Genomic DNA, 27,440 nt, shown 5'->3' on the forward strand with positions numbered 1-27,440 from the left:
ACATCTCTAACGTTGTGTGCCGGAAAGCTCTTTGAATAAGTGATATAGACCCGGTTATACCGCTACATAGAGAACAACACTCTTTTTCCCTACAAACATGTTCGGCTACCGCCCACACGTGTCGGTGCAGGACGTTTTTTTTTCTCATGCTTCATCAGGACGTCGTCCACCCGTTAAGGGGTTCGGAAGACAGCATTGTGCTAGCTCTCGATGTGTGAAAGACACTCGATACGATTTCCCACGACACAATACTGGAAGGACTATTTATTTATTTATTTATTTATTTATTTATTTATTTATTTATTTATTTATTATACATACTTTCAAGGCCCTAAGGCACTACAGAAAGGAGTGGTACATAACAAGCAATGTAATATGCAGACAATGGTATGCAGGCAACGTTAAGCGATAGCGTGGTAGACTGCTGTTTTGAATGAAGTTACATCTGTGATCTGAATGATGGAAGCAGGAAGGTGGTTCCAGTCGACACTTGTGCGGGGGAAAAAGAATCATGATACTTGTTCGTTCGGGGGATGGGACGGCAACTTTATATCTGTGGTCAGAACGGGATGAAGTGTAGGAAGGTGGGGTGATAAGTTGATTCTTGAGCACCTGGTTTGAGTAATAAACCTTGTGAGATAGGCAAAGACGAGCACATTTGGGGCGTAATGAAAGATCTGGCAGATTCAGGGTTGTTTTCATACATGTAACACTAGAATGGCGGGAATAGTTAGATAAAATAAAGCGAGCTGCTCGATTTTGAATTGCTTCAAGCTTTACGGGTAGTGAAGCTTGATTGTTAGCGGTATACGCAGCGGCACGCGCATTTACCAGCATGTACGCAGCTTCCTGAAAACTCGTACTGCCACCATCGGTCTGGGTTCAACTAGGTCGAAACCTTTTGCAGTTCCCGATGGGTCAGTGCTCTCCCCCTCCTGTTTAATGTGGAAGGCGTAAGCTCGCACTGGAGCTGAGGGCGAATCAACCTTAGGGAGTGCCATTTGTGCTTACGATATTACGCTGTGGCCACATCGAGGATCCTACGGGGATAAGCAAGATATTCTCCAGTGGGTAATTGGACAATTCGAGATCTTCACGCAAGCGGCCACCGTTACATGTGCCCCGGAGTAGTCCGAATTTATCAGAATAAAGGCAAAGTACGCGAGACAAGAAAATCGCCCGAGTTCCGAACTGTTGTTGGACGGGGAGCGAGTAAGAAAAGGGGATAAGCTGCGCGTCCTGGGATAATGAATCCAACAGACGGCTGGAGCAGCGCACACGCTCTGCCTCCTCAAAGGTACCACCCAAAATTTAGCTAAGATGATCCGTGGAGTTACGCGAACTCGCGTGTGCTTTTTCGAAGGGGAAACGACCCGACTTGTGCACGCTTTTGTCATCGCTAGGATTACGTACGGATTCCCCTTCCAGAGCATTACCAAGCAGGATCTTGTATCAGCATGGCCTCATGCTTGCGGTTGCCAGAGCGCGAGTGCCCGGGATTTATTGATCAGTTGTTTTATGCAGTAAAATGGCCACGATAAACAGAGAAGTGGGACTACGCCTCCTGAGCTTATCATGCGTTGCACACGTGTCAGACGCGATACGGTACACCCTCTTTCGTTACGAGAAGCAAAATGAAATAAACAGCGTAATTATTTACAGATGTAGTATAGTGATGACTCCCGAGGTTACACATTTGTAACTAAAGTAACGCATCTAAACTTTTACATAGCGTGTTTAGGAAATCTGTTCGAAGTTCGGGTCACACTTCAGTCGTCGGAGTGGCCTTGCTTGCCTTAGGGTCCTCCTCGGTGCTGGTGTAGGCGGCGATGTGTCCGCAATTGCCGTAACACTGGGTGGCGTTGGCGGCGCACTGTGGAACATGTCCGCGGCTTTCGTAACACCATTACTCGGTGCTGCATCGTCGCTGTACTGAGCAGATGTCGAGCACTCGGGTTCAGCATCGCTACCATTGGGAATGAAGTCACGTTGAAAGGCCTCCCCGGTCGGTAGTGAGCGTTTGCGATTGCGCCGAAAGGACCGCCCCTCCGGCGTGATGACATGGTACGACCTGGGGTACGTCGACGGTTTCAGAACCTGTGCTCTCGTGCCGGTCTCGACTCGCACGACATCGCCTTCGTGGAGCGGTGCTAATGGCTGCGTGGAGGTCTGAAGCTGCCGGTGCTTGAAAACTGGGTGGGCTGATCCCCATTCGAAGGCTGATAGCAGTGTTCGTAGTTGGCAGCCTTGGAGGATCTCTGCTGGCGCCCGGCCACACTCCAAGGGAGAAGTCCTGTAAGCCAAAAGTGCCAACCAGAGATCCTGTTTAGCTTCGATTGTTTTCTTTAGGCGTCGCTTCACCACCTGTACCCCCTTTTCGGATAGCCCATCGGAACGTGGGAATCCCAGACTAGTAGGTATTGCGTTTGAAGTAAGTGCGCGAAGACGTGGAAAATTCTCTGCTCGAAAATTGGGGACCATTGTCCGAACGAACCTCTGTTGGAATGCCATAACGTGCAAATATAGCACTAGTCGCGTCCACGGCGGTCCTGGCTGTAGTGTCTCTGAGGCATTCTACTTCTGGGAAGTTAGAAAAGGCGCCATAGACGCACAGGTAGGACTTGTTGCCGTAGTGGAATATGTCGATTCCCGCGCGATACCAAGGCTGGTCCGGAACGGGACGCATCATAAATGGCTCCTTCGGATACTTTTTGCATGCAGTGCACCCCTGAGCGAACACCTCAATTTACGAGTTGATGCCAGGCTAGAAGACGACACGACGAGCCCTAGCTTTACATTTGCCAATTCCTAGATCACCTTCGTGAATCCTGCGTAAAGTCTCTCGCCTCATACTGCTTTGAATAACGACCTTGCACCCCTTGAATAGGACACCTTTGACATGAGATAGCTCAGATGAAAAAGTTTCAACGGACCTTCTATTGGCTCATTCGTTATTAAGTTTTGCAGCACCGCTTTCAGATAACTATCCTTGGATGTTTCTGCTGCGAGACGCTTCCATGTTTCGTTGCTGATGAGTGACGAAGCCGTACTCCCGGCGTGCACTTCTACGTCAGCGGTGCCAACCGCATCCGTGTCCCAATTGCTGGGTGCTCGAGACAGCATGATCGCGAGCACGAGCAGTTTTCCTGGAACAAATTGCAGGTCGAAGTCATATCTGAGCAATCGCATAAAGAATTGCTGGTATCCTGGGTGGCATGTCACCGATTGCTTTCTTACATATAATAAAAGGGCGATGGTCGGTCTCAATGACGACCTTTCGGCCGTACACAAAGTGGTCGAATTTTTCCCAGCCATATGTAATAGCCAGCGTTTCTTTTTCTATTTGCAAATAGCGTCTTTCCGCTTCTAAGAGTGTTCTCGATGCATACGCGACCGGTGTACATGTGCCATTGTAGCTCTGTAAGAGTGCGGCACCTACGCCACTGCGTGATGCCTCACACGAGAGTTTTCTTTCTTTTGCTGGGTCGAACACTTACAGCAACGGTTGTCTTTCTAAAGTGTGGCATACCTGATGCCTTTATACCGCATGGTTCGGCGTTCAATCAAACAGCGCGTCTTTCTTGATTATGCTGTGCAAAAGCTTCGTCCTTTCTGCCAGTGTTGGAATAAACTTGCCGAAATAATTTACGACTCCGAGAATTCTTTGCGCGGCTTGTTTGTCAAGCGGCTCTGGAATTTCAAGCATACACTGAACGAGGGAAGAACTCGGCCTGATGCCTTCTGCAGAAATTACGCGTCCTAGAAAGTCTGTTTTGTTGACTCCAACAACGCATTTGTGAGGGTTGAATGTTAGTCCTGCTTTTTCTGCAGTCTTTAGCACCAACCTCAGTCGTTCGTCATGCTCTTGCCTTGATGAGCCCCAGACTAATATGTTATCGACATATACCTTCGTTCCTGGTACAGGGCCTTTTGGAACACTTCCGACGCTGACGATATGCCGAAAGGCAATCGGAGAAAACGTTAGCGACCGAAAGGCGTCGCGAAAGTGCAGATTCTCGACCTTTCGTCGTGAATCGGAATCTGGTAGAAACCTGCATTAGCACCTAGGCGCGTGGGCACTGTAGCTCCTGCTGGTTCAGATTCAATGTCCTCTCGCCTAGGTAATTCGAAGTGCTCTCGTTTAATGGCCTCATTTATATTACACGGGTCCATGAGAAGAGGGCTCACCCATTCAGTCACCTTCGTGATTACGGCTCCCTGCGCTCCAGCTTGTCTCGAAGCTGCTCTTTCGAGGCCAGCGGGGGTGCTCCGTCGCGCAGGACCATGCGATAGCGGCGCTGGATGCACCCTGTGCCAGAAAAAAAAAGGCGGCGAAATTCATTCACAACATTTTCTGAACTGCTTTTCGACACGCTGTGTACTTGTCGGGATACTAGCCCCATGGTCTCGCACTCCTACAGACCGAGAATCGCTTGACCTCCCTTGCGGAGAATAAAAAAAAAGATATCCTGAGTGAAAGTGCGATCGCGCAGCGTCACTTCTTGCCTTACGGTTCCCAAATGCTTGATTTCTCTTCCCCCGTAGGATCGTAACACCGCACTACTGGGCTTCAACTGTGGCTTCGGATTCATCTGTGCGTACAGCGCTAATGATGGGCCTGTGATCCAGTATCTGTTTTAATATCAATCAGTTTTCCTCCCACCTTCGATTTCACCGTCCAGTCTGGTCGGCTGGTCTTATTTCCGATAGCGAGAATTTCAAAGTCATCTCTACCTTGCAACTTGCCTACTTGCGGTTTTGCTTTGCAATAAATAGCGAAGTGCTTTTTTTCCTTGGCATGCACGACATCTTCGTCCGTAAGCTGAGAATTTTCGTGGTGCCTGCGCCTTTGCACGCCTTTGACATTTGTAACTTTTGCGCTGCTTTACTTTCGAAGCACGACTTGTCCTGTGCATTGCGTCGACTTGCTTTTGTTCTCGCATCCAGATTGCCTGGTTCGCTACTGCTACTTCGGCTGCCTTGCACTGTTTTTCTGCCTTTTGCAGCGTCAACTGGTTGTTAGAAAGAAGCTTCTCTCGAATCTTAGCGCCGTTTGTGCGAAAAACAATTTGGTCTCCGATCATTGACTCTGCTAGTCCACCAAAGTTGCACAATCGTGCTTTCGTCTTCAGATCTCGTAAGGAATGCTCAAAAGGCTCACCGGGCTCTTGCATTCGGCTACGGAACAGGTAGCGTTGATGTACCTCATTGACTTGTGAAGCGAAGTATTCGTCGAACTTTTTGATTACTGCGTTGTAATCGTCCTTTAACTCGGCTTCCGTGAAGCCGAAGGTGTTGTATACCTCAATGGCTTCCTCTCCGGCGACGCTCAGTAGCAACGCAGTTTTTGTCGATGCTTCTCTTTTCCTACTCCCTGGTTCTATGGCCGTCAGGAATAATAGAAACCGTTGCTTGAACAACCCCCATTGCTTGCTCACGTCACCTTCAAACCGCAACTGCTCCGGTGGCCTTACGAAATCCACGCTGGCAGCCTTCGTTCGGCGACTGCTGTCCATCAGACGAGCGGATGTGGGAAGGGGCTAGACAATTCTGACTCCATGTATCAGCATGGCCCCATGCTTGCGGTTTTCAGAGCACGAGTGCCAGAGATTTATTGAGCAGTTGTTTTATAGAGTAAAATGAGGCAACGCCGCCACTCAGATGGTCATGCCACGATATACAGAGAAGTGGGACTACGCCCCCTCAGCTTATCATGCATAGCACACGTGCCAGACGCGATACGATACAGATCTCAAACAGCTTGAATGCATCATTCGGCGGGCCTTTAAAGCTTCTCTAGAGCTTCCGGAAAATACCAGTACAGAACGTCTCGAGAAATTGGGAATCCACAATAGCTTCGACGTATGTGCGGCGGCCACCCTAATCACGCAAAGGGAACGGCTGTGCGCACCAGCGCAGGGTCGGGCCATACTAAACAAACTGCGCTTTGCACTCCGCCTCCATTTCAGTGCAGAAGAGACCGTGCAGATGACCCGAGAAGTCAGGCAGCACATAATGGTATTCCCAGTTCCGAAAAATATGAGTTCGTGATATCGAGCTGGGCGCTGTTGCGTGTGCCGAGGTATGCGTGGCCGGCAGGAGGTCTGGAGCCCACTTCACGCAGAGTCAGAGACGAGGAGAGCTTTCTCGGCGAAGAACTCTTGATACGATGTGTACGAGTTTGCATGGTTATCAGGAGACCGCAGAAGAGTAGCTGCAAGCTGCTTAAATAACACCTCCCCGTCCCCAGACTCCCCAGACAGTCCCTAAGGACGAACAAGGTCGAGAGAGAGAGGGTGCGGGCAGTCTCCGTGGTCCGAGCGCCGCTTTCAGTGGCCGGCGCCTCCGGGCACCGCGCTGCGTCGCCAGGCCAATCTGGTGGTCGGTCGGAATGGTGCGCCGGGCAATTTCAATGGCCCGGCATAGGATAAAGGGAACCAAGTGCAAGGCACCGGGTCCTTGGGCAAAAAGTCCAAAACAAAAAGTCCTTGGGCGGTCGGTAAAAGGGTTGTCCCTGGACGCCGCCGCACAAAGGAAGGGGGGGGGGGCTGCATTGCTGCCGATACGAGGAGGGGCCGAATAGCAGACCGTAAGCCGGCGGCCGCTTCCGTCGTAGACGCCGTGCAGCCGCGAGGAAACCCGAGCCGTGCACGTAGTCGTCGTGTGCCCGAAGCGAGCACCATGCGGGGACGAATTCTGCCTCCACGGTCGACACGCCACAGCACTGGCCTCCCGTCAGGCAAATCCAAGGGCACAAACATAACAGCTCCTCCGCCGACGGGGAAGATCTCGCACGGTGAGAAGTCTCAGCTGCTCGACGGAAGAGCTCTGCTTCGCCTCCTGTCTCTTGATTTTCTCTTAAATCACGTAAAATGAAATCACTGGCTCGGCAGCGCCAGCCATACTCCCCAAGCGACCAAGCTGACATTGACAGTGAAAACTCCTATACTTCGTTAACTTCTGGCAGTCACACAAGTGTTCTCGCTTTTTCACAAGGCAAACAAACAAAAGTATACAGTTGCAGCCAAAAGAAATTTAGCACAAGCTGGCAAGTTATACTAAAAGGCGCGGCTTAAACCATCAGCATTGGATTGGCTGCTCCCTTTCGATAGCGCACGTTAAAATTCAGCTGTTGAAATGCTAGACTCCACCTTAACGGTCGGGGATTCTTGCCCGACATTTGAGCCAGCCACTTTAGCGGGCAATGACCAGTCGCAAAGACAAATGTCGTTCCGTAAAGGCAGCAGGCTAGTTTTTGAGATGCCCAAACAAGGCATGCACATTCTTTTTCCGATGCGCTATAGGCCTCCTCTCGTACCGTAAGCTTTCGGCTCGCGTATAACACTGGGTGCTCTTCACCATTGTCATCCTCCTGATACAACACAACCCCCTACCCACGATTGCTTCCATTGCACTGCACAATGAAGGGTCGGTCGTAGTTCCGTGGACGCAGCACGGGAGAAGCCGAGAGAGCCGCTTTGAGCCCCTGAGGCGCGTCCTCCTTGGCGTCATCTCAAACTACTCTTTCAGGGGCCGATTTTCTTAGGGCATCGGTCAGTGGAGCCGCTAGTTCTGAATATTGGGGGAATGTAACGCTGGCAGTATCCCGTCAACCATAGAAAAGCTTTGGTGCTCGACTTTTTTTCAGGTCGTGGAAACGCCGTCACTGCCTCTACTTCGTCGGGTCTCCTCTTGCCTTGGCCTACAATATTGACACGTGTACTTATCTTTATCGGGCGACCAAGTTTCGCCGCCTAACAAATGCTGTCGCACAGCGCGGGACGCGCCTGCGTGTATCCGAAGTTTCTGGAAAGTTATCGATGCTTCTATCTGCTGTCTGTTGTCGCCGAACCTTATGTTATCTGATGTCATCGTGTGACGCGAATGGTGCACAACTTTGTGGAAGGCACGCGGGTTCCAACGATTAGTCTGGAACATTCGATGACTGCTGTATAAAAGCCGACGCGCTGGACCCGCTGATCAGATTTTCGACGATCGCCGACTGTGTTCGCCGCTATCGTTGTGCTATAAGTGTAGCCTGTTTTGTGGGCACAGGTTCGCCCAATAAAAGTTAGTTTTGTTGTTCACAGTATTGCTACTGTGTTATTCAACGTCACCACCACGTGACAATATGGCTTAAGTACTTTAGCTCGGCATAAGCTAACTGGCGTTTCGTAGGTTTCACAGTAAGACCTGCATCTCTCAAGCGCCGAAAAACGTCACGGAGGTGATAGATATACGCCTCCCAGGTCCCAGAAAATATAGCTACATCGTCTAAATAAGGATGGGCATTCTCCTCCGCGCCTTTTAACACCCTTTCCATCAACTTTGAAAAACAGACAGGAGCATTTTTGAGCCCGAGACTCAACACAAGGGGTCTAAATGTTCCCATCGGAGTCACGAAGGCAGCACACTGGCTGGCTCGGTCCGTCATTGGCACTTGCCTTGTAGCCACTAACTAAGTACAGAGTGGATACATACCGTGCAGCATTCACGTTCTCAATCAGTTCTTCAATATTTGGAATGGGGTATACCTGATCTTTGGTTATTGCGTTCAGCTTCCTATAATCAATGTAAGGTCGTGGATCTTTGGCCCGGAATTCTACAAGTATGAGCGGAGAAGCATAGGAGCTCTCGCAAGGTTCGATCATTTTAAGTTCTAGCATCCGCTCAACTTCTCTTTTTAATATTTCCTGCTGTCTCGGTGCCATCCTGTCAGCACGTGACTTCACTGGAGTCTCGGATGTGAGTTCTATGTCGTGAATCATCAGCTCCATCTTTCCTGGATTATGAGGAAACAAATCCATGTTTTGTTCTACCAAGTTTCTTAGATGTCTGTCAAACCTTCCTGAGGCGCAGCGACCCTGATCACATCTCCCGCATCCGTTATTTCGTTCATTCCGCTTAGGCACGGAATTTCTGTAGCAACCTCCTCCGTCATGTTGAGTGGTAAATTAACTGCTTGAACATTTCCAACGTAACGTTTCATGAGGTTGTGATGATATACCATTACCCCTTTCCTCTTTCCCTTCCGCTCAATCGCGTAGTTCGTGTCGGAAAGCTTGTGGAGCACGCGAAACGGGCCTTCCCATTGCACTCCGAGCTTGTTAGCTCATGAGGGTCGAAGCACGAGTACCTGATCTCCCTCCTGATACAATCGTAGTTTTGCGTTTTGATCGTAGTAGGTTTTAGCCCTTGTTTGAGCCTCTCGCATGTTCGTCTCTACTATTTCGCGGCAGCGATGAAGTCGTCCTAGCAACTCCAAAATGTACTCTACTACACTGGAATCGGAGCCTGGTGATTCCCATGATTCTCTCAAAATACGCAGGGGTGAACGCAGAGTTCGTCCCTAAACCAGTTATGCTGGAGTAAAACCGGTTGCTTCATGAGCAACGGTCCGCAACGCGAACAGCATGGCAGCGACGCATGCGTCCCACTGGCATTTCTTCTCCCTGATGAGTGCCCTCAAACTTCGCTTCATTACCGAATGACACCGCTCTACGCTGTTTGATTGGGGATGGTAAACCGAGCTATGAACGGCACGGGTGCCACATTTCGCTAGGAATCATGAAGTCAGTGTACTGGTCAACACTGATCCCTGATCGCACTGAACTTCCTGAGGAAACCCTAACCTTGCGAAAATAGAGAGCAGCGCATTTACCAATTCCACTGAATTCTGCTCTATTAGGGGTATAGCCTCCGGGAACCTTGTGGCGGGGCAAACAGCAGTGAGCAAGTAACAGTTTCCAGTTTTTGTCATCGGAAGCGGCCCTACTACATCTATTATTGACGGCGAAAGGGCTCAGAGATGAGATGCACAAGTTTTAAAGATGCCTTGCTGTTCTCGTGGGGCTTGCCAACTCGTTGGCAGATGTCACAGGCCCTGACATGATTTTCAAAATCGTGGAAACACGCTGGCCAATAAAACTCTGTTAGCAACCTGTCCTTAGTCTTCTTAATTCCCAAATGTCCTGATCAGCCTTCTCCGTGACAAAGGTGCAGGATATTAGAAAGATATTTAGTGGGCATCACAACCGCATCAAACATGCGACCCTTAGCACTGCGGGAGCGTCGATAGAAGACGCCACTCCTTAAGGAAAAACTGACATTCTTACGCGCGAGCCCTTCCTTGACTGTGTCCCATACCTCTTTTAGACTGGAATCTTCTGCTTGCTCCTTAATGAGAACCTCTTTCGTCACTTTTCCTAGCATGCTATCCAGCGAGCTGGAACACGGCAGAACAAATAACCCTTCGACACGTTCGGCGTCCTTCATCAATGCGCTCTCGACCTCAGTTTCCTTGGTTGTTCTGCTTGACTGCCTAACAGCATTCACCTCTGTGTTTTCTGCAATCTCTCTCTCATGCTTGACAGTTTCTCCCTCATTACTCACATATACTGAAGGGCTTTCTGGCTCAATTTGGAAATCATCGCCGAGCGGATTGCTTACTTCCCCGTCGGTATCCCGTTCACTCATTTCCAATTTAGCAGCCAAGGCACACGCTTTAGATCTCGTTAGAGCCTGAACGGTACCCTCCACCCAATCTTCACCCAGGTCCCTCAGTAGGCGATCGCTACGTTTAGGGAACAAGTAAGGGTACTGCGGCGGCAGCTTGTTAGAAACCGCCGCCTCAGTACACACTTCACCGAATGGCCCGCTGAGCACCACATCTGCGACCGGAAGGCAGACACTCGTGTTCTCTAACACAGGCTTTATCCAAGCGCTTTTGCTATTGTACTGCTGCTGCTTCACATAATCTGGGTGCACCAAGTCAATGGTTGCTCCACTGTCCCGCAACACGGTACAGTTTTTCCATTCACCTGCAGTTTAGACAGGTACAGTTTGAGCAGCTCATCATTAGTCTGCGGGTCAGAAGGGTACGCGAACACAACTTTTGGTTTGCGACAGCCAACAGCTATATGACCGGTTTCATTGCAGTTAAAGCACGTTAGCGGCCTCCGTTCTTCGAACAAGCTCTTCTGTGAACGTTTCTCACGAATCTCTCTCTCTCCTGTTCCCCTACCGGCTGCTCGTGAATCTTCGGCTCCAGTTCTTTCGCAGCATTTTTCACATTAATGGGCTTAGATGTACCCTTCCAGCCTCTCTTTTCTACCGCACCGGCGATCGTACCCTCCTCTTTAATTCCTCTGCGTGAGGCACACTGATCCGCCAGGTCAGCGGCTGACTGCACCGACTCGACACGATCCCCGTCTTGAATCCAAAGTTTCATTGCCTCCGGCACCTTTAAGTAAAACTGCCCCAAGGCAAATACCTCTAACGCCTTTTCAAAGCTGCCAAAAGCTTTGGCACCCTTTAAGCACTCGGCCAAATTTACCTTTAACTCATAAGCAAACTCGCAGAAGTAGCGCCCTGTCTTTTGTTCAGACTTCTAAATCTCTGCCTGAATGCTTCTGCTGACAAATGAAACCGCTTCAATACGCTCTCTTTCACCTCATCATAGTCGTCAGACTCATCCGCAGGCAACCTCGCAAGCGCCGCGCCCAAGTGCTGCGAGCAAATTTGGCTTTTCGCAAGTTCTCTCAAAATTTACGAGATAGAGGCCTATGTCTTGCCCAACCTTGAAGGGCTGCATAAGTTTAGATAGATCATAAAGGTCATGTCTACCTGCTCCCTCTGATTCCGGAACCACACTTGTCTTTCTCAACTCGACTTCAAGTCGTAGTTTCTCTATTTGAAGCTCTGTTAATTTCTGCTCGTCCGCCTTGCGCCTTAGAATCTCGTTCGAGATTTCTACGATTTCCTCTTTCGCAAGATCCGTGCTCTCGATCGCTTCAATGATACTTGCTTTCGTCATTTGAAGCTGAACTTCAAGGCCTAGCTCCTCGCAAAGGAATATGAGCTCAGTTCTAAGCAACCGTTTCAGATCCATCGCGCAACACAGGTGTGGCAATGCCTCGACCTCTACCCAGAAGTACCAAAACACACGCTTCTGCGGCAGGTCCCTACCAGCGATTAGGATTACACCCCTATCCAGTCAGCCTGGTCACTGAAAAGAGCTAAGCCAACACTCACCAGCTCTAAGCTGTGCATCACTGTGATCTCGATGTGCTGTCGTCCGTCATAGTTCAGGCTCAATCCCACCGCTCGTCACCCAGTTGTTGCGTGTCCCGAGGTATGCGTGGCCGGCAGGAGGTCTGGACCCCACTTCACGCCGACAGAGACGAGGAGAGCTTTCTCGGCGAAGAACTCTTGATACGATGTGTACGAGTTTGCATGGTTATCAGGAGACCGCAGCAGAGTAGCTGCAAGCTGCTTAAATAACACCTCCCCGTCCCCAGACTCCCCAGACAGTCCTTAAGGACGAACAAGGTTGAGAGAGAGAGGGTCCGGGCAGTCTCCTTGGTCCCAGCGCCGCTTTCAGTGGCCGGCGCCTCCGGGCACCGCGCTGCGTCGCCAGGCCAATCTGGTGGTCGGTCAGAACGGTGCGCCGGGCAAGTTCAAGGGCCCGGCATAGGACAAAGGGAACCAACGGCAAGGCACGGGGTCGAAACACGGGGTCGAAACAAAAAGTCCTTGGGTGGTCGGTAAAAGGGTTGCCCCTGGGCGCCACCGCACAAAGGAGGGGGGGGGGGGGGACTGCATTTGCCGGCATGAGGAGGGGCCGAATAGCAGTCTGTAAGCCGGCGGCCGCTTCCGTCGTAGACGCCGTGCAGCCGCGAGGAAACCCGAGCCGTGCACGTAATCGTCGTGTGCCCGAAGCGGGCACCATGCGGGGACGAATGCGGCCTCCACGGTCGACACACCACAACACTGGCCTCCCTTCAGGCAAATCCCAGGGCACAAACATAACAGCGCCGAAAGGCCCTACCGAGAGCCTTGCACCGCATATTCACAGGGCAACCGGACGTGTACTCCACCGACGCGAGTAACTCGGGCAATGCCAAGTACACTCCGGTAGCCAAGAACCAAAATCGCGTGATAGAGGCATTTGTCGAGGGAAAATCTGTCAGCACGGTAGAACCCGCAGCGATTGCACTTGCAATAAGGGACGCGCAGAACAGGGACTTGTCTGCGGCCATACTCACGGACTAGCAAACCGCCTGTCGCCTGTATCATTCCGGGATGGCGCCGCGCTCTTAGTAATCAAAATTCTGGGGAACCAAATTACCAGATTCCACCACTTCACTTGGTGCCCGCACACAAGGGCATGGAGGGCAACACAAAGGCGGACCCACTAGTTCGCGTACTGAGCATCCGAGCTGCGGACATACCGAGTGAGGAGCCCCCCTCTATACCGCGCGACATCCTCGAACACCAAAGAGAGCAGCGAAGGCAATATGGACGCTGTAATGTTTGGGGTCGCGCATGAAATAGATTGTTGCTGGCCCATGCCGCCGTCCAACTTATCCACGCTGAGGGCGTTGTTGAAGGGAGAGACTTGTTCTCATCGAGAACGAGGAATACGGGATTTATTTACAGTATCTACATGAGAACGGTACACTTCATCAGTCTAGCATGACTGAAAGACGAATGCAACCTGAAGAGCCGCCAATGGCTCCTTAAATGCACTCTGTCCTCCCTAGATCCCTAGGTGACGTAAAACGGCCGTTCAACCAGACGGAGTGTCCAAAGTCACCGTAGCCGACCCGCCTTTGAGGAGGAGGGCTTACGAGCTCACTTCCGCACAGGTTTTACTGGCCACACCGAGGTGAGAGGGTTCTTGCAGACACAGTGCCTGACTCGAGCAGGCGCCTCTTAATCCCTGTGTTGACCCTGCAGACAATGGCCGTCGCGTCTTTGCATAACTTCTCAGCACCGTGTGTGATGTAAGGTTCGTGTACTCAAAGGTTTTAACGGTTCCCTTAGGCGGGGCCTCCGAGAACCTCATCATCATCAGCCTGTTTAAGCCCACTGCAGGGCAAAGGCCTCTCCTTTACTTCTCCAACAACCCCGGTCATGTACTAATTGTGGCCATGTCGTCCCTGCAAACTTTTTCATCTCATCCGCCCACCTAACTTTCTGCCGCCCCCTTCTACGCTTCCTTTCTCTTGGATTCCAGTCCGTAACCCTTAATGACATCGATTATCTTCCCTCCTCATTACATGTCCTGCCCATGCCCATATCTTTTTCTTGATGTCATTAACTGATGTCCCTAAGATTTCATTAACTCACGTTTGTTCCCTCACCCAATCTGCTCTTTTCTTATCCCGTAACGCTACACCCATCATTCTTCTTTCCATAACTCATTGGGTCGTCCTCAATTTAAGTAGAACCCTTTTCGTAAGCCTCCAGGTTTATGCCCCGTAGGTGAGTACTGGTAAGACACAGCTATTATACACTTTTCTCTTGAGGGATAATGGCAACCTGCTGTTCATGATCTCAGAATGCCTGCCAAACGCACCCCAGACCATTCTTATTCTTCTGAATATTTCCGCTTCATGATCCGGATCTGCCATCACTACCTGCCCTAAGTAGATGTATTCCCTTACCACTTCCAGTGCCTTGCTACCTATTGTAAATTGCTGTTCTCTTTCGAGATTGTCAAACATTACTGTAGTTTTCTGCAGATTAATTTTTAGAACCACTCTTCTGCTTTGCCTTTCCATTCAGTGAGCATGCATTGCAATTGGTCCCCTGAGTTACTAAGCAAGGCAATATCATCAGCGAAGCGCAAGTTACTAAAGTATTCTCCATTAACTTTTATCCCCAATTCTTCCCAATCCAGGTCTCTGAATACCTCCTGTAAACACGCTGTGAATAGCATCGGAGAGATCGTATCTCCCTGCCTGACGCCTTCCTTTATTGGGATTTTGTCGCTTTATTTATGGAGGACTACGGTGGCTGTGGAGCCGCTATAGATATCTCAGTATTTTTACATACGGCTCGTGTACGCCCCGGTTCCGTAATGCCTCCATGACTGCTGAGATTTCGACAGAATCAAGCGCTTTCTCGCAATCAATGAAAGCTATATATAAGGGTCCGTTATATTCCGCACATTTCTCTATCACCTGATTGATAGTGTGAATATGGTCTATTGTTGAGTAGCCTTTACGGAATCCTGCCTGGTCCTATGCTTGACAGAAGTCTAAGGTGTTCCTGATTCTATTTGCAATTATCTTGATAAATAATTTGTAGGCAACTGACAGTAAGCTGATCGTTCTATAATTTTGACATCTTTGGCGTCCCCTTTCTTATGGATTAGGATTATGTTAGCGTTCTTCCATGATTCCGGTACGCTCGAGGTCATGAGGCGTTGTATACAGGGCGGCCAGTTTCTCTAGAACAATCTGTCCGCCATCCTTCAACAAATCTGCTGTTATCTGATCCTCTGCAGCTGCCGCTGGTTTCTAAAACACACACACAAACTTTTAATGAAACTAGCAAGAGGCTTGAAATAAATAGAAGGAAATGGAAAGCATAATAAAAACACTAAAACAGACATCACGGCAGTAAGAGACACACTTGGGGCCAGTATGACGTTAACTAGTGCGCGTGTCCGGGCCTGCCACGACGGCAGGGACGCACAACAGTCTCGACGTCGAGACGCGGCGACAAGGTGATGAGAGGAGTTGCGCCGGTCTCACCAAAGGTCGGGGTATAGAGTGGTCGACCGGGCGACCGGAGAGCCCTAGCTCTGGTTTGGAGATAGAGGGCAGGTGGTTTGGCAGCACGAGCAGACGGCGGCAGCGTTCTGGCCGGGCAGCTGGGCGTAGAGCTCGGGCCCGTAGCCCGACTGCTCTCGTCCTGCCCACGTGCACAGAAGCTCGCCGGCCTTGAGGAGCTGGCGGCACGCTCGGGTAGACTGGCGAAGCACAGGAACGGGCTGGCTGGAGGCCGCGGTCGGGTGAAGTCCTGGTGGCTCGGGTCGAGGACCTGACGGCCCATGTTCAACTCCCGGTCCCGTGGCCGACCTTCTGCTGGCGTCGCTTCCTGGAAATCTCCCGGCGTCTCCCACTTCTGCCAGCGCGCCTCGCCTTTTCTTCGGCTCTGGCTGATTAGTGATTTCCCAATTGGCTGCCTGACGCCCCGTGGTCTTTCCTAATTGCTTGGCATTTTACTCATGTTTTCTTTTCTTGCGCCGCGCGTTCATGTGCCGGATGCTCTTCAGCGTCATCATTTTCCTCCAGCACGGAATTCGCTTTGGCGCGCGCACTCCTTCTCGTCTGCATCTGTCCCTCCCGAACACCGCACCATGTCGCGCACCACACACATCACATAAGCCCCTTTTTACAAAGTTTTTCTGAAGAAAAACTGCCGCTCAGTGCGCGACATAGTTCACGTATGCTCGGAACACTACAGTCATGGTCCGTCCACGAAATTACGCTGTGTTACGTTTCGCCTACGACGCGCGGTAAAGCCAGCGCGGATGCAACGTACGCCGGAGCTTCGTTCAAAGCGGCGGACATTTTGGCCCGTTCGGAGCGGCCGCGACGCATCCCCGCCGAGCGCGTCCCGGCATGTTCAGTGCCACGTGTCTTTGTGTGTGCGTGTGTGTGTGTGTGCCCACGCTTGTGAAAGCGCGGCAGCCGGGGAGAGGAGCTCCCCCAGTGTGAAGCGAGGAGGTCTGACCGGCGCCGGCCCGGCTGATGCGTCACCTCCTTGTCTCTACATGTCTCTCAGTCCGTCCGTGCCTTGCTGTTACGTGGTGTCATCTCGTGACCTTCCTTCTTGCCCGCGACGCCAAGAGTATAAGAGCAGCTGCTCCCGGACGCCAGGAGAGAGGCTCCGATTTCTTCTGTTGAGTAACGTGCTCTCCCGTCTCTCTACTTCGGTCGACCTGACCGCCCGCTCTTTGCGATGCTAGAATAAACAAGTTGTTCTGTTAGCAGTCGCCTCATGCTTTGCTGGGACCTTCGGATGCTTCCAGTGTGCCCCAGGCCGCCAGGCCAACGCTACCCTTGGGGCTTGCGACCCATTTGCAACAACGGGCGCCAACGGTCCGGTTGCAACAACGGGTGTCAGCGCTGAGGTTCCAACAGCCGGTGGCAGCGCTGAGATTCCAACAGCCGGTGCCATCGGTGCGGATCAAACATCTGGTTGCCAGCGGTGAGATCGCGACAACGGAGGCCAGCAGCGAAGATATGCGGTTGACTGTATGCTGAGCAGCACAACGACCATCCGGGAGCAGTGCAACGAGCCCTGTGTGATGACTGGTTGCCTGCAGCGGAACGACTGCGCTGAATTCTTGGCTGCGAGGTTTGGTGAGTGCGGGACTTTCTTCTTCTGAGTTTTGCCAGGCTTTTGTTAGTGTCAGAAACAGAGCTGGTAATTGTGGTTGTCGTTGCTGCCGGGTTAGTTGCGGCAAGGCAATAGTAGGCAGTAGAGAAAGCAACATTCAGAGCAGCCATGGATTTGAAGTCGTTGCGCAAACCGAAATTGTTGGAGCTTGCAAGAGAGTTGGGTCTGGATGTCTCAGACAAACTCAGAAAACCAGAACTGCTAAGGGCTATTCTTGAGTTAGGAGCTGAGGATGACGAGCTGTCGGAATGCCTTGAGACCATTGAGGAGAGGGAGACGGCAAAAAGACAGGAACGCGAACTTAAAGAACAGCAACAGCGAGAGCAACTAGAGAAAGATGAGCGTGAACGTAAAGAATAGATAGAACGAGAGCAACAAGAAAAAGAAGAAGAGCTTGAACGAAAAGAACGAAAAGAGAAAGAAAAAGAAGAGCGCGATCACGCTTTGGAAATGAAGCGTCTCGAGGTAGAGATGGAACGCGCTCGTAATGGAAGTCAGGCACACGGTGCAGGAGAACGAGTATTGTTTAAAATGACTGACCTGATGCGGCCATTTAAGCTTGGAGAGGACATTGGTTTGTTCCTGGTTAACTTTGAGCGAACGTGCGAGAAGCAGGGGTTCTCTCGGGAAACGTGGCCACAGCGCTTGCTCACATTGTTACCCGGCGAGGCGGCCGACGTAGTCGCTCGCTTGGAGAGAGAGGAGGCAGAGGATTTCGACAAAGTGAAATCGAGTCTGCTAAAAAAGTACAGGCTGTCAGCGGAGGCGTTCCGTCGGAAGTTTCGAGAAAATGAGAAAGGCAAAAGTGAGTCGTATACAGAGTTTGCCTACAGGCTAATGTCAAACATGCAGGAGTGGCTCAAAGAAGAGAAAGCGTTTGGTGACCACGAGAAAGTTCTGCAGTGTTTCGGGCTAGAACAGTTTTATAGTCGGTTACCTGAGAACATGCGCTACTGGGTCTTGGATAGGCCAGACGTTAGTACGGTGGCTAGAGCCGCTGAGCTAGCCGAAGAGTTTGTGACGCGTCGGGCTCGCGGAGCTAAGGACGGTCAAAAGGGTGAATTTGGCTCCAAGTTTGAGAGGCCGAAGTTCACGCCCATGAGAGCAAAGGGGGACACACGTAGTGCGGACGCGAGTGAAAGCAGTCCGGCCGAACGTAAGGAGATGGCGGCAGCCGAAGCCGAACGCAGAAAGCGGTTCGAGACAAGGCAAGCGCGCGTTTGTTATACGTGTCAGAAGCCGGGTCATTTTTCGGCGCAGTGTCCAGAAACAAAAACGAAAGTCGTGTTTTTGTCGTTATGCAGCACTGACGAGAACATGAAGCTTCTCGAGCCTTACATGCGAGACCTCCTCGTGAACGGGAAAGAGTGCCGAGTGCTTCGCGATTCCGCAGCTACGATGGATGTAGTTCACCCCTCTTACGTAGAACCCGATATGTTCACGGGCGAGTGCGCATGGATCAAGCAAGCCGTGGAAGCTAATAGCGTGTGTCTGCCCGTGGCAAAAGTGCTTATTGAAGGACCTTTCGGAGCACTTGAGACGGAGGCGGCAGTGTCATCTATGCTGCCCCCCCAGTACCCGTACCTATTTTCGAACAGGTCCGATCACCTCCTGCGCGAGAAGGGGCTTTTGTTTGGTGAGGCTAGCGTTCAGGCCTTAACCAGATCGAAGGTTCGGGAGCTCGCTGCAAAGGCGGTAGTTGCGGGGCCGACGTTGTCGAACGATGAGAAAGGGTCAGAGGCGCAGCAAGCTGATATTCAGAGCACGCCCGAGCTGAATAAAACTGAGTCTGTAGCGTTAAAGGCACCAGATAGTGGAGAGGAAATGCCCGATGCGGGAAAGTTAGAAGAGATATCTGCAGATTTGCTCATCGCGCCTACGTCAGACGGACTTAATAGGTTGCTAAAAGTCAGCCGGTCGGCTTTGATAGCCGAGCAAAAGAAGGATGGCAGCCTAGAAAACATACGCTGCATTGTCAAGGAAGGTATCGCCAAGAAAAATGCTCGCTTTGTGGAAAGAGGTGGGGTCCTGTACCGGAAGTATGTAGACCGCAGGGGAGTGGAGTTCGATCAGCTGATCGTGCCTCAGTGCTACCGTCAGGATCTGTTGCGCTTGTCTCATGGGGGTTCGTGGTCCGGACACCTAGGAGTTAAGAAAACTAAGGACCGTCTCTTGCAAGAGTACTATTGGCCAGGGTGTTTTCGGGACGCAGACCACTTTGTGAAGACATGCGACACCTGTCAGCGTGTGGGCAAACCAGGGGACAAATCGAGAGCGCCGTTGAAGTTGGTACCTATCATTACGGAGCCTTTTAGACGGCTCGTTATTGATACAGTAGGACCTCTGCCGGTAACAGCCACGGGGTACAGACACATTTTGACTGTGATGTGCCCAGCGACAAAGTTCCCTGAAGCAGTGCCCCTTAAAGAAATCAGCTCAGTTGAGATAGTCAATGCACTACTGTCCATATTTGCGCGAGTTGGTTTTCCTGCGGAAATCCAATCAGATCAGGGCACAGTGTTTACTAGCGCTTTGACGACAGCCTTTCTCGAAAGGTGCGGGGTAAAGCTGTTACACAGCTCAGTGCACCACCACCAGTCGAATTCCGTTGAGAAGCTCCACTCCGTCATGAAGCGCGTGTTGAGAGCCTTGTGGTTTGAACCACAAACTGACTGGGAGCTGTTTCTGCCTGGGGTGATGTTTGCATTGAGGACCGCGCCGCATGCGGCTACGGGGTTTTCGCCAGCTGCGCTAGTGTACGGTCGCTCGCTGCGATCTCCGCTTCGCATGCCTCGAGACGGATCACTGCCCTCTCCAATGGCTGCAGACTATCTCTTTCACAAATGGCCGCCTCCTGCACTGGAGCCTCGCTTTGCAATAACATTCCTTTGAGGTGCGTTACAAAAAGGGGAGTCTCAACGGTAACGCCGATGGCTTAAGTCGAAGCCCCTAACGTGGGAATCAGCCTCAAAATTGTTTGTTATTGATGTTTTTCTTCCTGAGGCAGGATTTTTAACATATTGCTTTTGTGTAGTGTTTCAAAGTGATGATGTGCTTTCTAGTGCAATTTTCCGATTTGTGGACGCGTTCTGAGTGCTGCTATAGACTACTGTCAGAAACTAGGCAGTAGTATAAAAGGGGAAAGAGCCTGGCATGACTTAGTGAGGATTGTGCCGTGCTTGCTGACTGAGCGGCTGAGTTTCGGTACAGTTCTAACGCTTGCTGGGAAAGAGAACAAAAATGGCAACTCTCCGGAAGTCACTTTGCAGTGTCCTGTGTGAACCTGAACGTGAGAACGAGGCCTTCTCGGTGCGCTGCGCTCAAGAAACGCCGAGGGACGACCGACTTCGGTTATGAGCATCATCGAGCGACATCCCTCCGGACAGCGGATGCAGTCCCCTGACCATCGGGATCTCCCTCCCCCGGCGGGGCGGTCTGTTACGTTTCGCCTACGACGCGCGGTAAAGCCAGCGCGGATGCAACGTACGCCGGAGCTTCGTTCAAAGCGGCGGACATTTTGGCCCGTTCGGAGCGGCCGCGACGCATCCCCGCCGAGCGCGTCCCGGCATGTTCAGTGCCACGTGTCTTTGTGTGTGCGTGTGTGTGTGTGGCCACGCTTGTGAAAGCGCGGCAGCCGGGGAGAGGAGCTCCCCCAGTGTGAAGCGAGGAGGTCTGACCGGCGCCGGCCCGGCTGATGCGTCACCTCCTTGTCTCTACATGTCTCTCAGTCTGTCCGTGCCTTGCTGTCACGTGGTGTCATCTCGTGACCTTCCTTCTTGCCCGCGACGCCAATAGTATAAGAGCAGCTGCTCCCGGACGCCAGGAGAGAGGCTCCGATTTCTTCTGTAGAGTAACGTGCTCTCCCGTCTCTCTACTTCGGTCGACCTGACCGCCCGCTCTTTGCGATGCTAGAATAAACAAGTTGTTCTGTTAGCAGTCGCCTCATGCTTTGCTGGGACCTTCGGATGCTTCCAGTGTGCCCCAGGCCGCCAGGCCAACGCTACCCTTGGGGCTTGCGACCCATTTGCAACAACGGGCGCCAACGGTCCGGTTGCAACAACGGGTGTCAGCACTGAGGTTACAACAGCTGTAAGGTTCCATGGCACACTTCACTGAGCGTACAGATCAAAACATTAAAGGAAAACACTAATTCAAAGAAACCATAACAAGGAATAAAACTAGCATCAAAGACTAATTGCATGGCATTGCGACGACACAAGCTTGCTATGGTAATGGTAACATCAAGAGCGCAGTGTTGTAGCCCCTCCTGCATTCTACTCATGTAGTCCGCCCTGCGGAGTTCCGCAGGTTGACTTTTTTGAAGGTCGTCGTCAAGTTTATTTGCTTCTACACCCGAGCTCTCATTTGTTTTGAAGAAAGGCATAGGGGTGTCCGTCTCCTCCTGCTCCACCACGATGAATGATGCTGACTATGGAGAACTTTCCAGTTCACGCTCTTCATAGCGCTTCAGTATATTGATATGGAACAGCTTTGTAGTATGTCCCAAGTCCAACCAGTAATCAAAGTTGCTTTTTTTTTTCTGTGGCCAAGAAAGGCCCCTTCCAGTGCATCAACAGTTTGTTTGCCGTCGTTGGAAGCAGGATAAGGGCACGGTCACCAACTTTCAGCTGGCGTACCTTGCTTCCCCGGTCGTAGTAATTTTTCAGGGTCGTTTTAGATCGCGACAAGTTCTCTTATGCCAACCGTAGTGCCTTTTCCGGACAATCTCGGAGATCGAAGACATACCCATATGTGGTCTTGAATTCTTCGCATAGGTGGTCTCCTGTCCATAGTTCCTTAAGTAGACTGAGTGCTCCCCGGACGCGTCGGCCGTATATCAACTCGAAAGAAGAAAACCCCATGCCGTCTTGAGGCACTTCCCGATACGCAAAGAAGAGGGATGCTAGTAATCGGTCCCATGACTTTGGTTCTTCTTGGGACATCTTGCGTAGCATTTGTTTCAATGTGCCATTAAATCGCACCACAAGACCATTACGCATGGAATGGTAAGGCGTCGAGCTTAGATGTTTGATAGCCAGCAAGTCATTTATTTCTCTCATGAGCTCTGAAGTGAAACAGGAGGCCTGGTCGCACAGTATCTCACGTGGATATCCAATGCGAGAAAACATTTCTACCAGTCCTTCGGCCAGCGTAGCCGAATCGATCGATGGCAAAGCTATCGCATCTGAATATCGTGTAACGAAATCCACCAGGGTCAGTGTGTATCGGTTACCCTTATTTGACGTAGGCTTTAAAGGGAAGCTGAAACACTTTTCGAAAAAAATGAGTTCTCTGCGGCATTCTACAGTTTTGAGTCCCCTGAACACGAATATCTCGTTCAAAAAGGGCGGAAACAAGCGCAAGCGGCTGTTTTTTCATGAAAACGCGCACCAGCGCCTCAGGGTATCGCGCGAACGCCGCTGTTGCCCGTGATTGGTCGGAGCCGCTGTGACGTCAGTGGCGGCAGTCGCCGGTCGGCGCCGCCGTTTGAGAGCGTAGCACGCTGTTCTGTTCTGGCTGCATAGCGGAGTTGTAAGCATTATGGAACGTTCTCGCTGTCTCGGACAGCTTGTATTTGCGCCGTACATGTTCGAACCGACAGCCGATACGGAAAACGATGGCGGCAACGGCGGCAACGACGATGTTAAGTGTGCCAAAAGCGAGAGCGATGTGTACACCTTCTCGCGCGCTGGAAATCTTAGCTGTTACGTATGCTTTTTTTTTTCATGTAGCTGCACGTTCCAATGACGGGAGAAAAAATGCGCTAAAGTGTCACTGGGAACTTGCTGCTGGAAGAATGCCGAAGCACTAACTTCTCATTAGACTGTAAACACGGGTACAATTCCGCGATCTCAAGCACCTTGCCGCTGCTTGTCTGAAGTCCCGTGATTTTCTGAGCGTTGATACACGATCGCGAACATAAGTGCCGCGTTTCAAAGCGCGCACATGCAGTGCTGCGAGGTACAGTCATGGAAGTTGCTTATCATACACATCCAGATCCAGATGGTCAGGGGGATTATATGTGCAATATTCAGAATATGGTTCGACGACTTTGCGATTGTGGCTCGATCAGGAATCGGTATGCGCGCTCCATGCTAGTGTTGACATAAAGATATTAGGCAGTTTTAGCACCGCCGTGTGGTAAACATGATAACTGCAACCGTACGTCGAATGTCACTAGGCAAGCCTATACTCCAATTTATACCTCAGGTGCAACGCTGTGGAAGCTACGCACGAAGTCCGGTTACGAAAATTTATTACTGCGCGCGTTTCCGTCTATGGTTCGCAGCGTGCCAGCGGCATTTGCTCGCGCGAGCATGCACGTGAAGCTGCCGCGACGGGCTGCAATTAAAGAATGCCGAAAAGAAAATTGATTTAAAAGAACGTGTTAGCAGCCGCACAAGTAGACGGATTGTTTCTCTGGGTAAATTCTTTTTTTTTTCATTCAGAACTGAGCTTATATATGAAAAGTTTTCACAAAAGTAGGGTCAAGAAACACCGAACTTTTTCTAAGTGCGAACGCAGCCACTGCAAGAAGTATCTCAAGCCTCCACAGCGTTGCACCTGATTTATGAAACGGAGTATAGCAACGCTAGCAACAACGCGTTTCCGCATTTGTCGTAAGGCTATCCGGCTATCGCGGAAATGGTCCGAGCACAGCACAGTTGATTTCGTCGGCACGAACTTATCTCTCCTCACCGCACTGCGCTGCAAGCTTCTTGTGCTTCGGGAGCCTGTGAAACACCACATCGTCTCGCCCGCGTGTGTTCGCGCAGCCGATTGCTGCACAGAACGAGGGCATGTTGGGCGCCCTTGGCTGTAGGCACTCACGCAGCACAGAAGGAAAGAACAGTTTACGAAAATCGCAAAACAAACGTGAGCGGCGGCGGCGGCAAATCTCTCGTAGCGTCGTTCAGTAAAGCGCAGGACGGAAAGAGGCATGCCAGCGCATGCCAGGCACGCCAGTCCGGCAGCTCGGTCCCCGCCAGTGACGTCACTCTCGCCGGTTCTCTCCTCTGGTAACCTCCTCACCCGGCGCTCCGGGAAGCGATGGGGGCGTGTCCGCGGGGGTGATTTAGAAAGCGATTTCCGCCCCTTATATTAACAAAACGAAGAAAAAAATTTCGGAACCGTAAATTATTAGGTCTGTTCTTCCCAATCCCAGCAATTCATGGAAATTGAAAACCGCTTCAGCTTCCCTTTAAGGGTCCGCTTATGTCCACCGCCACTCTTTCAAATGGAGTGCCTATTAAAGGCACGCGAGCAAGAGGTGCCTTGCCCAGCTTGCTCTTAGGATACGTTCGCTGGCAAGTGTCGCACGAGCGTACGTATCTTCTCACTGCTTGTTGGACTCCTGGCCAGTAGAAGGATTCTAGAACACGATAAATTGTTCTCTTAATACCTTGGTGCCCTGACATAAGACTTTCGTGTGCCAAAGTGAGCACTTGGCAGCGTAATCTTTGAGGTACTACCACTTGTTCGGTCATTTTGCCAGAGGGTAGCCGGTAAGGACGACACAGCACTACCCTTACTACTTCCAATGAGTTGGATGCTAATCCTTTGCCTTGGAACACTTGACCAACTTTGTTCCTGCAAGACTCTAAGGTCTCGTATTCGTTCTGGGGCGTGGTAAGATCCTTCCTGGTTATTTGCAAGGCGCTAATATTGATCGTGGATGTTTTCGGCTGTTGGGCTCGGTTCTTGATGCCGACCAGCAAAGCATCCGGGGAATAGTCTTCTCCCTTGGTTCTTTTCCCACTTGCTATACCATCTTCGATGGGCTTCTTCTTTAGTCTTTCTGTCCAGGTTTTATCTGGATCATGAGCTTCTCGTGATCCTGGTACATTTCCGACAATAACATCATATAAAGGAGCTGTCATACACTTGACAATCAACGTACCAGAAAAATAAGGTGAATGAATTTCAACCTTAGCCTCGGGAACTTCAATGCTGCTGCCATCCGCCAGGACAAGCTTAGCGGTGGTACCTATCAGAGCCTTGTCTGGTACGAGGGAACGACGCACAATCAGCGTATTGCTTCCCGTATCTCGCAAGACTGACGCGGTCTGTCCGAAGATGACGCCTTTTTGCACTGGCATCTTGCGTGCTACAGTCCTTGTGTGGGTCTTCACTGTGCTAGCTATGTCTTCTTGTTCAGCGACTGCTCTGTTGGAATCATCCAGGCGGTCTTCTGGCGACAATAGGCAAGACGTCTTCTTTGGTGGACCATTTTTCTTGGTGCAGGCTTTGACATCATGCCCGGGCTTACGGCAATATCCGCAGTACGGTTGCCTCAGCTTAGATCGGCAGTCCGATGCCCCGTGAGTCAGTTTTCCACATACGAAGCATCGCATTGGAACTCTCTCGGATGAGCTTCCGTTTTTCTCCGTAGGGTTAATGCCTTCCGATTTCTTCGGGAATACTAACAAGCGGGGCTGTCTCTGAGCCTCTCATAAGATATCGGAAGCTTCGGCCATGTCATCTTGCTGGCGGTAGCACTTCTCGCGCAGAAAGAGTGCTAACCGATAATGACAGTTGTTCAGAAACTGCTCCGCCACCACTAGGTTGCGAAGTGCCAAATACCCCTTTTCGGTTTTGGACATTTCCACCCACCGATCAAACAAACTCAGTAGCTTAGTTGCATATTGTTTTCCTGTTTGCCCATCTTGGGGTTCGCTCTGTCGGAACTTCTCCCTGTAGCTTTCCACCGTAAAATGAAAACGCTGGAGCAACGCCAACTTGGCAATATCGTAGTCGATGGAGTCTTCCGGAGACAGACGTCCAAAAACATTTAGAGCTTCTCCGCTCAAGCATAAACTTAGGGCCGTGGCCCATTTGTCTCTAGGCCATTCTTGTCCGGTGGCGACGTTTTCGAACCTCTTTAGATAGGCATCCAAGTCTAAGCCTTTCATTGAATCCTGGTATCAAACTGTGACGATTCTCACTGAATGGTGCACACCATCCAGGCCCTCGGTCAGCTGTTCTTGCAGCATCCGTTGCTGCCATTTGAAGGCGCAACTGAAGCGTTCGCTCCTCCATTTCTAGCTGTCGTTGGCTTGTCTCCCCACGATTGCCCTCAGCTTCCGCGACTTTAAGCCGTAACTGTAAATTTTTCTCCTCTAATACAAGCTGCTCCTTTCTAGCCTCGCGTTCCGCTGCCCGCTCTTCTGGCGGCCACGCTTCCTGCTGGTCTAACCATGCCTTCAACTCCGCACCTTCCAGCCCCATGCGTTCGGCTAAGGCTAACAGGTCTCGTGTGCTAGCTATAGTTCCTAGCCGTTAGAATGAAAAAATCCAAACGAACGGCTTTGTCCTGTCGCGGACGCCAATTTTCGATGCAAGGTTCATGTACTCAAAGCTTTTAACGGTTCTCTTATGCGGAGCCTCCGAGAACCTAATTGAGGACAAAGCCATTGGTTTCGAAAACACACACACAAATTTTTAATGAAACTAGAAAGAAACTTAAAATAAGTAGAAGGAAATAGAAAGAATAAAATAAACACTCAAACAGACATCACGGCAGTAAGAAACACACTTGGGGCCACTATGACGTTAACTTGTGCGCGTGTCCAGACCTCTCACGACGGCAGGGACGCATAATAGTCTCGATGTCGAGACGCGGCGCGAAGTTGATAAAAGGAGTTGCGCCGGTCTCACCAAAGGTCGGGGTATACGATGGTCGACAGGGCGACCGGAGCGCCCTAGCTCCGGCTTGGAGATATCGGGCAGGGGGTTTGGCGGCACGAGCACACGGCGGTGGCGTTCTGGCCGGGCAGCTGGGCGTAGAGCTTGGGCCTGTAGCCCGACTGCTCTCGTCCTGCCCTCGGGCACAGAAGCTCGAACGCCGGCCTCGGGCAGCAGGCGGCACGACAGACGGGGGCGCCGTTCTGGCCAGGCAGCTGGGCGTAGAACTCGGGCCCGTAGCCCGACTGCTTTCGTCCTGCCCATGGGCACAGAAGCTCGCCGGCCTTGAGCACCTGGTGGCACGCTCGGGTAGACTGGCGACGCACAGGAGCGGGTTGGCAGGAGGCCCCGGTCGGGTGAGTCCTGGTGGCTCGGGTCCGGAACTCGACGGCCCGTCTTCAACTCCCGGTCCGGTAGCCGACCTTCTGCTGACGTCGCTTCCTGGAACTCTCCTGGCGTCTGCCCCTTCTGCCAGCGCGCCTCGCCTTTTCTTCCGCCCTGGCCGTTTAGTCATTTTCCGATTGTCTGCCTGACGCCCCGTGGTCTTTCCTAATTGG

The 27,440-nt window shown here is 51.4% G+C and overlaps 2 protein-coding genes across 8 annotated transcripts in view; one reads left to right on the plus strand and one right to left on the minus strand.

Moving 5' to 3' along the window:
- The window catches only part of LOC139056419 (monocarboxylate transporter 9-like), a 266,111-nt gene that overhangs the window by 201,258 nt on the left and 37,413 nt on the right, over positions 1–27,440 (plus strand). The window lies entirely within an intron of this gene.
- Positions 1,411–27,397, minus strand: LOC139056471 (uncharacterized). The gene is made up of 3 exons (XM_070534720.1): positions 26,857–27,397; positions 4,189–4,309; positions 1,411–2,293 (listed from the first exon to the last, which is right to left on the minus strand). Exons 1-2 carry the CDS (start codon positions 27,395–27,397, stop codon positions 4,209–4,211), a joined length of 642 nt encoding a protein of 213 aa, XP_070390821.1. The 3' UTR covers positions 1,411–2,293; positions 4,189–4,208.

The sequence above is a fragment of the Dermacentor albipictus genome, chromosome 2, assembly GCF_038994185.2.
Source record: "Dermacentor albipictus isolate Rhodes 1998 colony chromosome 2, USDA_Dalb.pri_finalv2, whole genome shotgun sequence".
Classification (NCBI taxonomy): Eukaryota; Metazoa; Arthropoda; class Arachnida; order Ixodida; family Ixodidae; genus Dermacentor; species Dermacentor albipictus.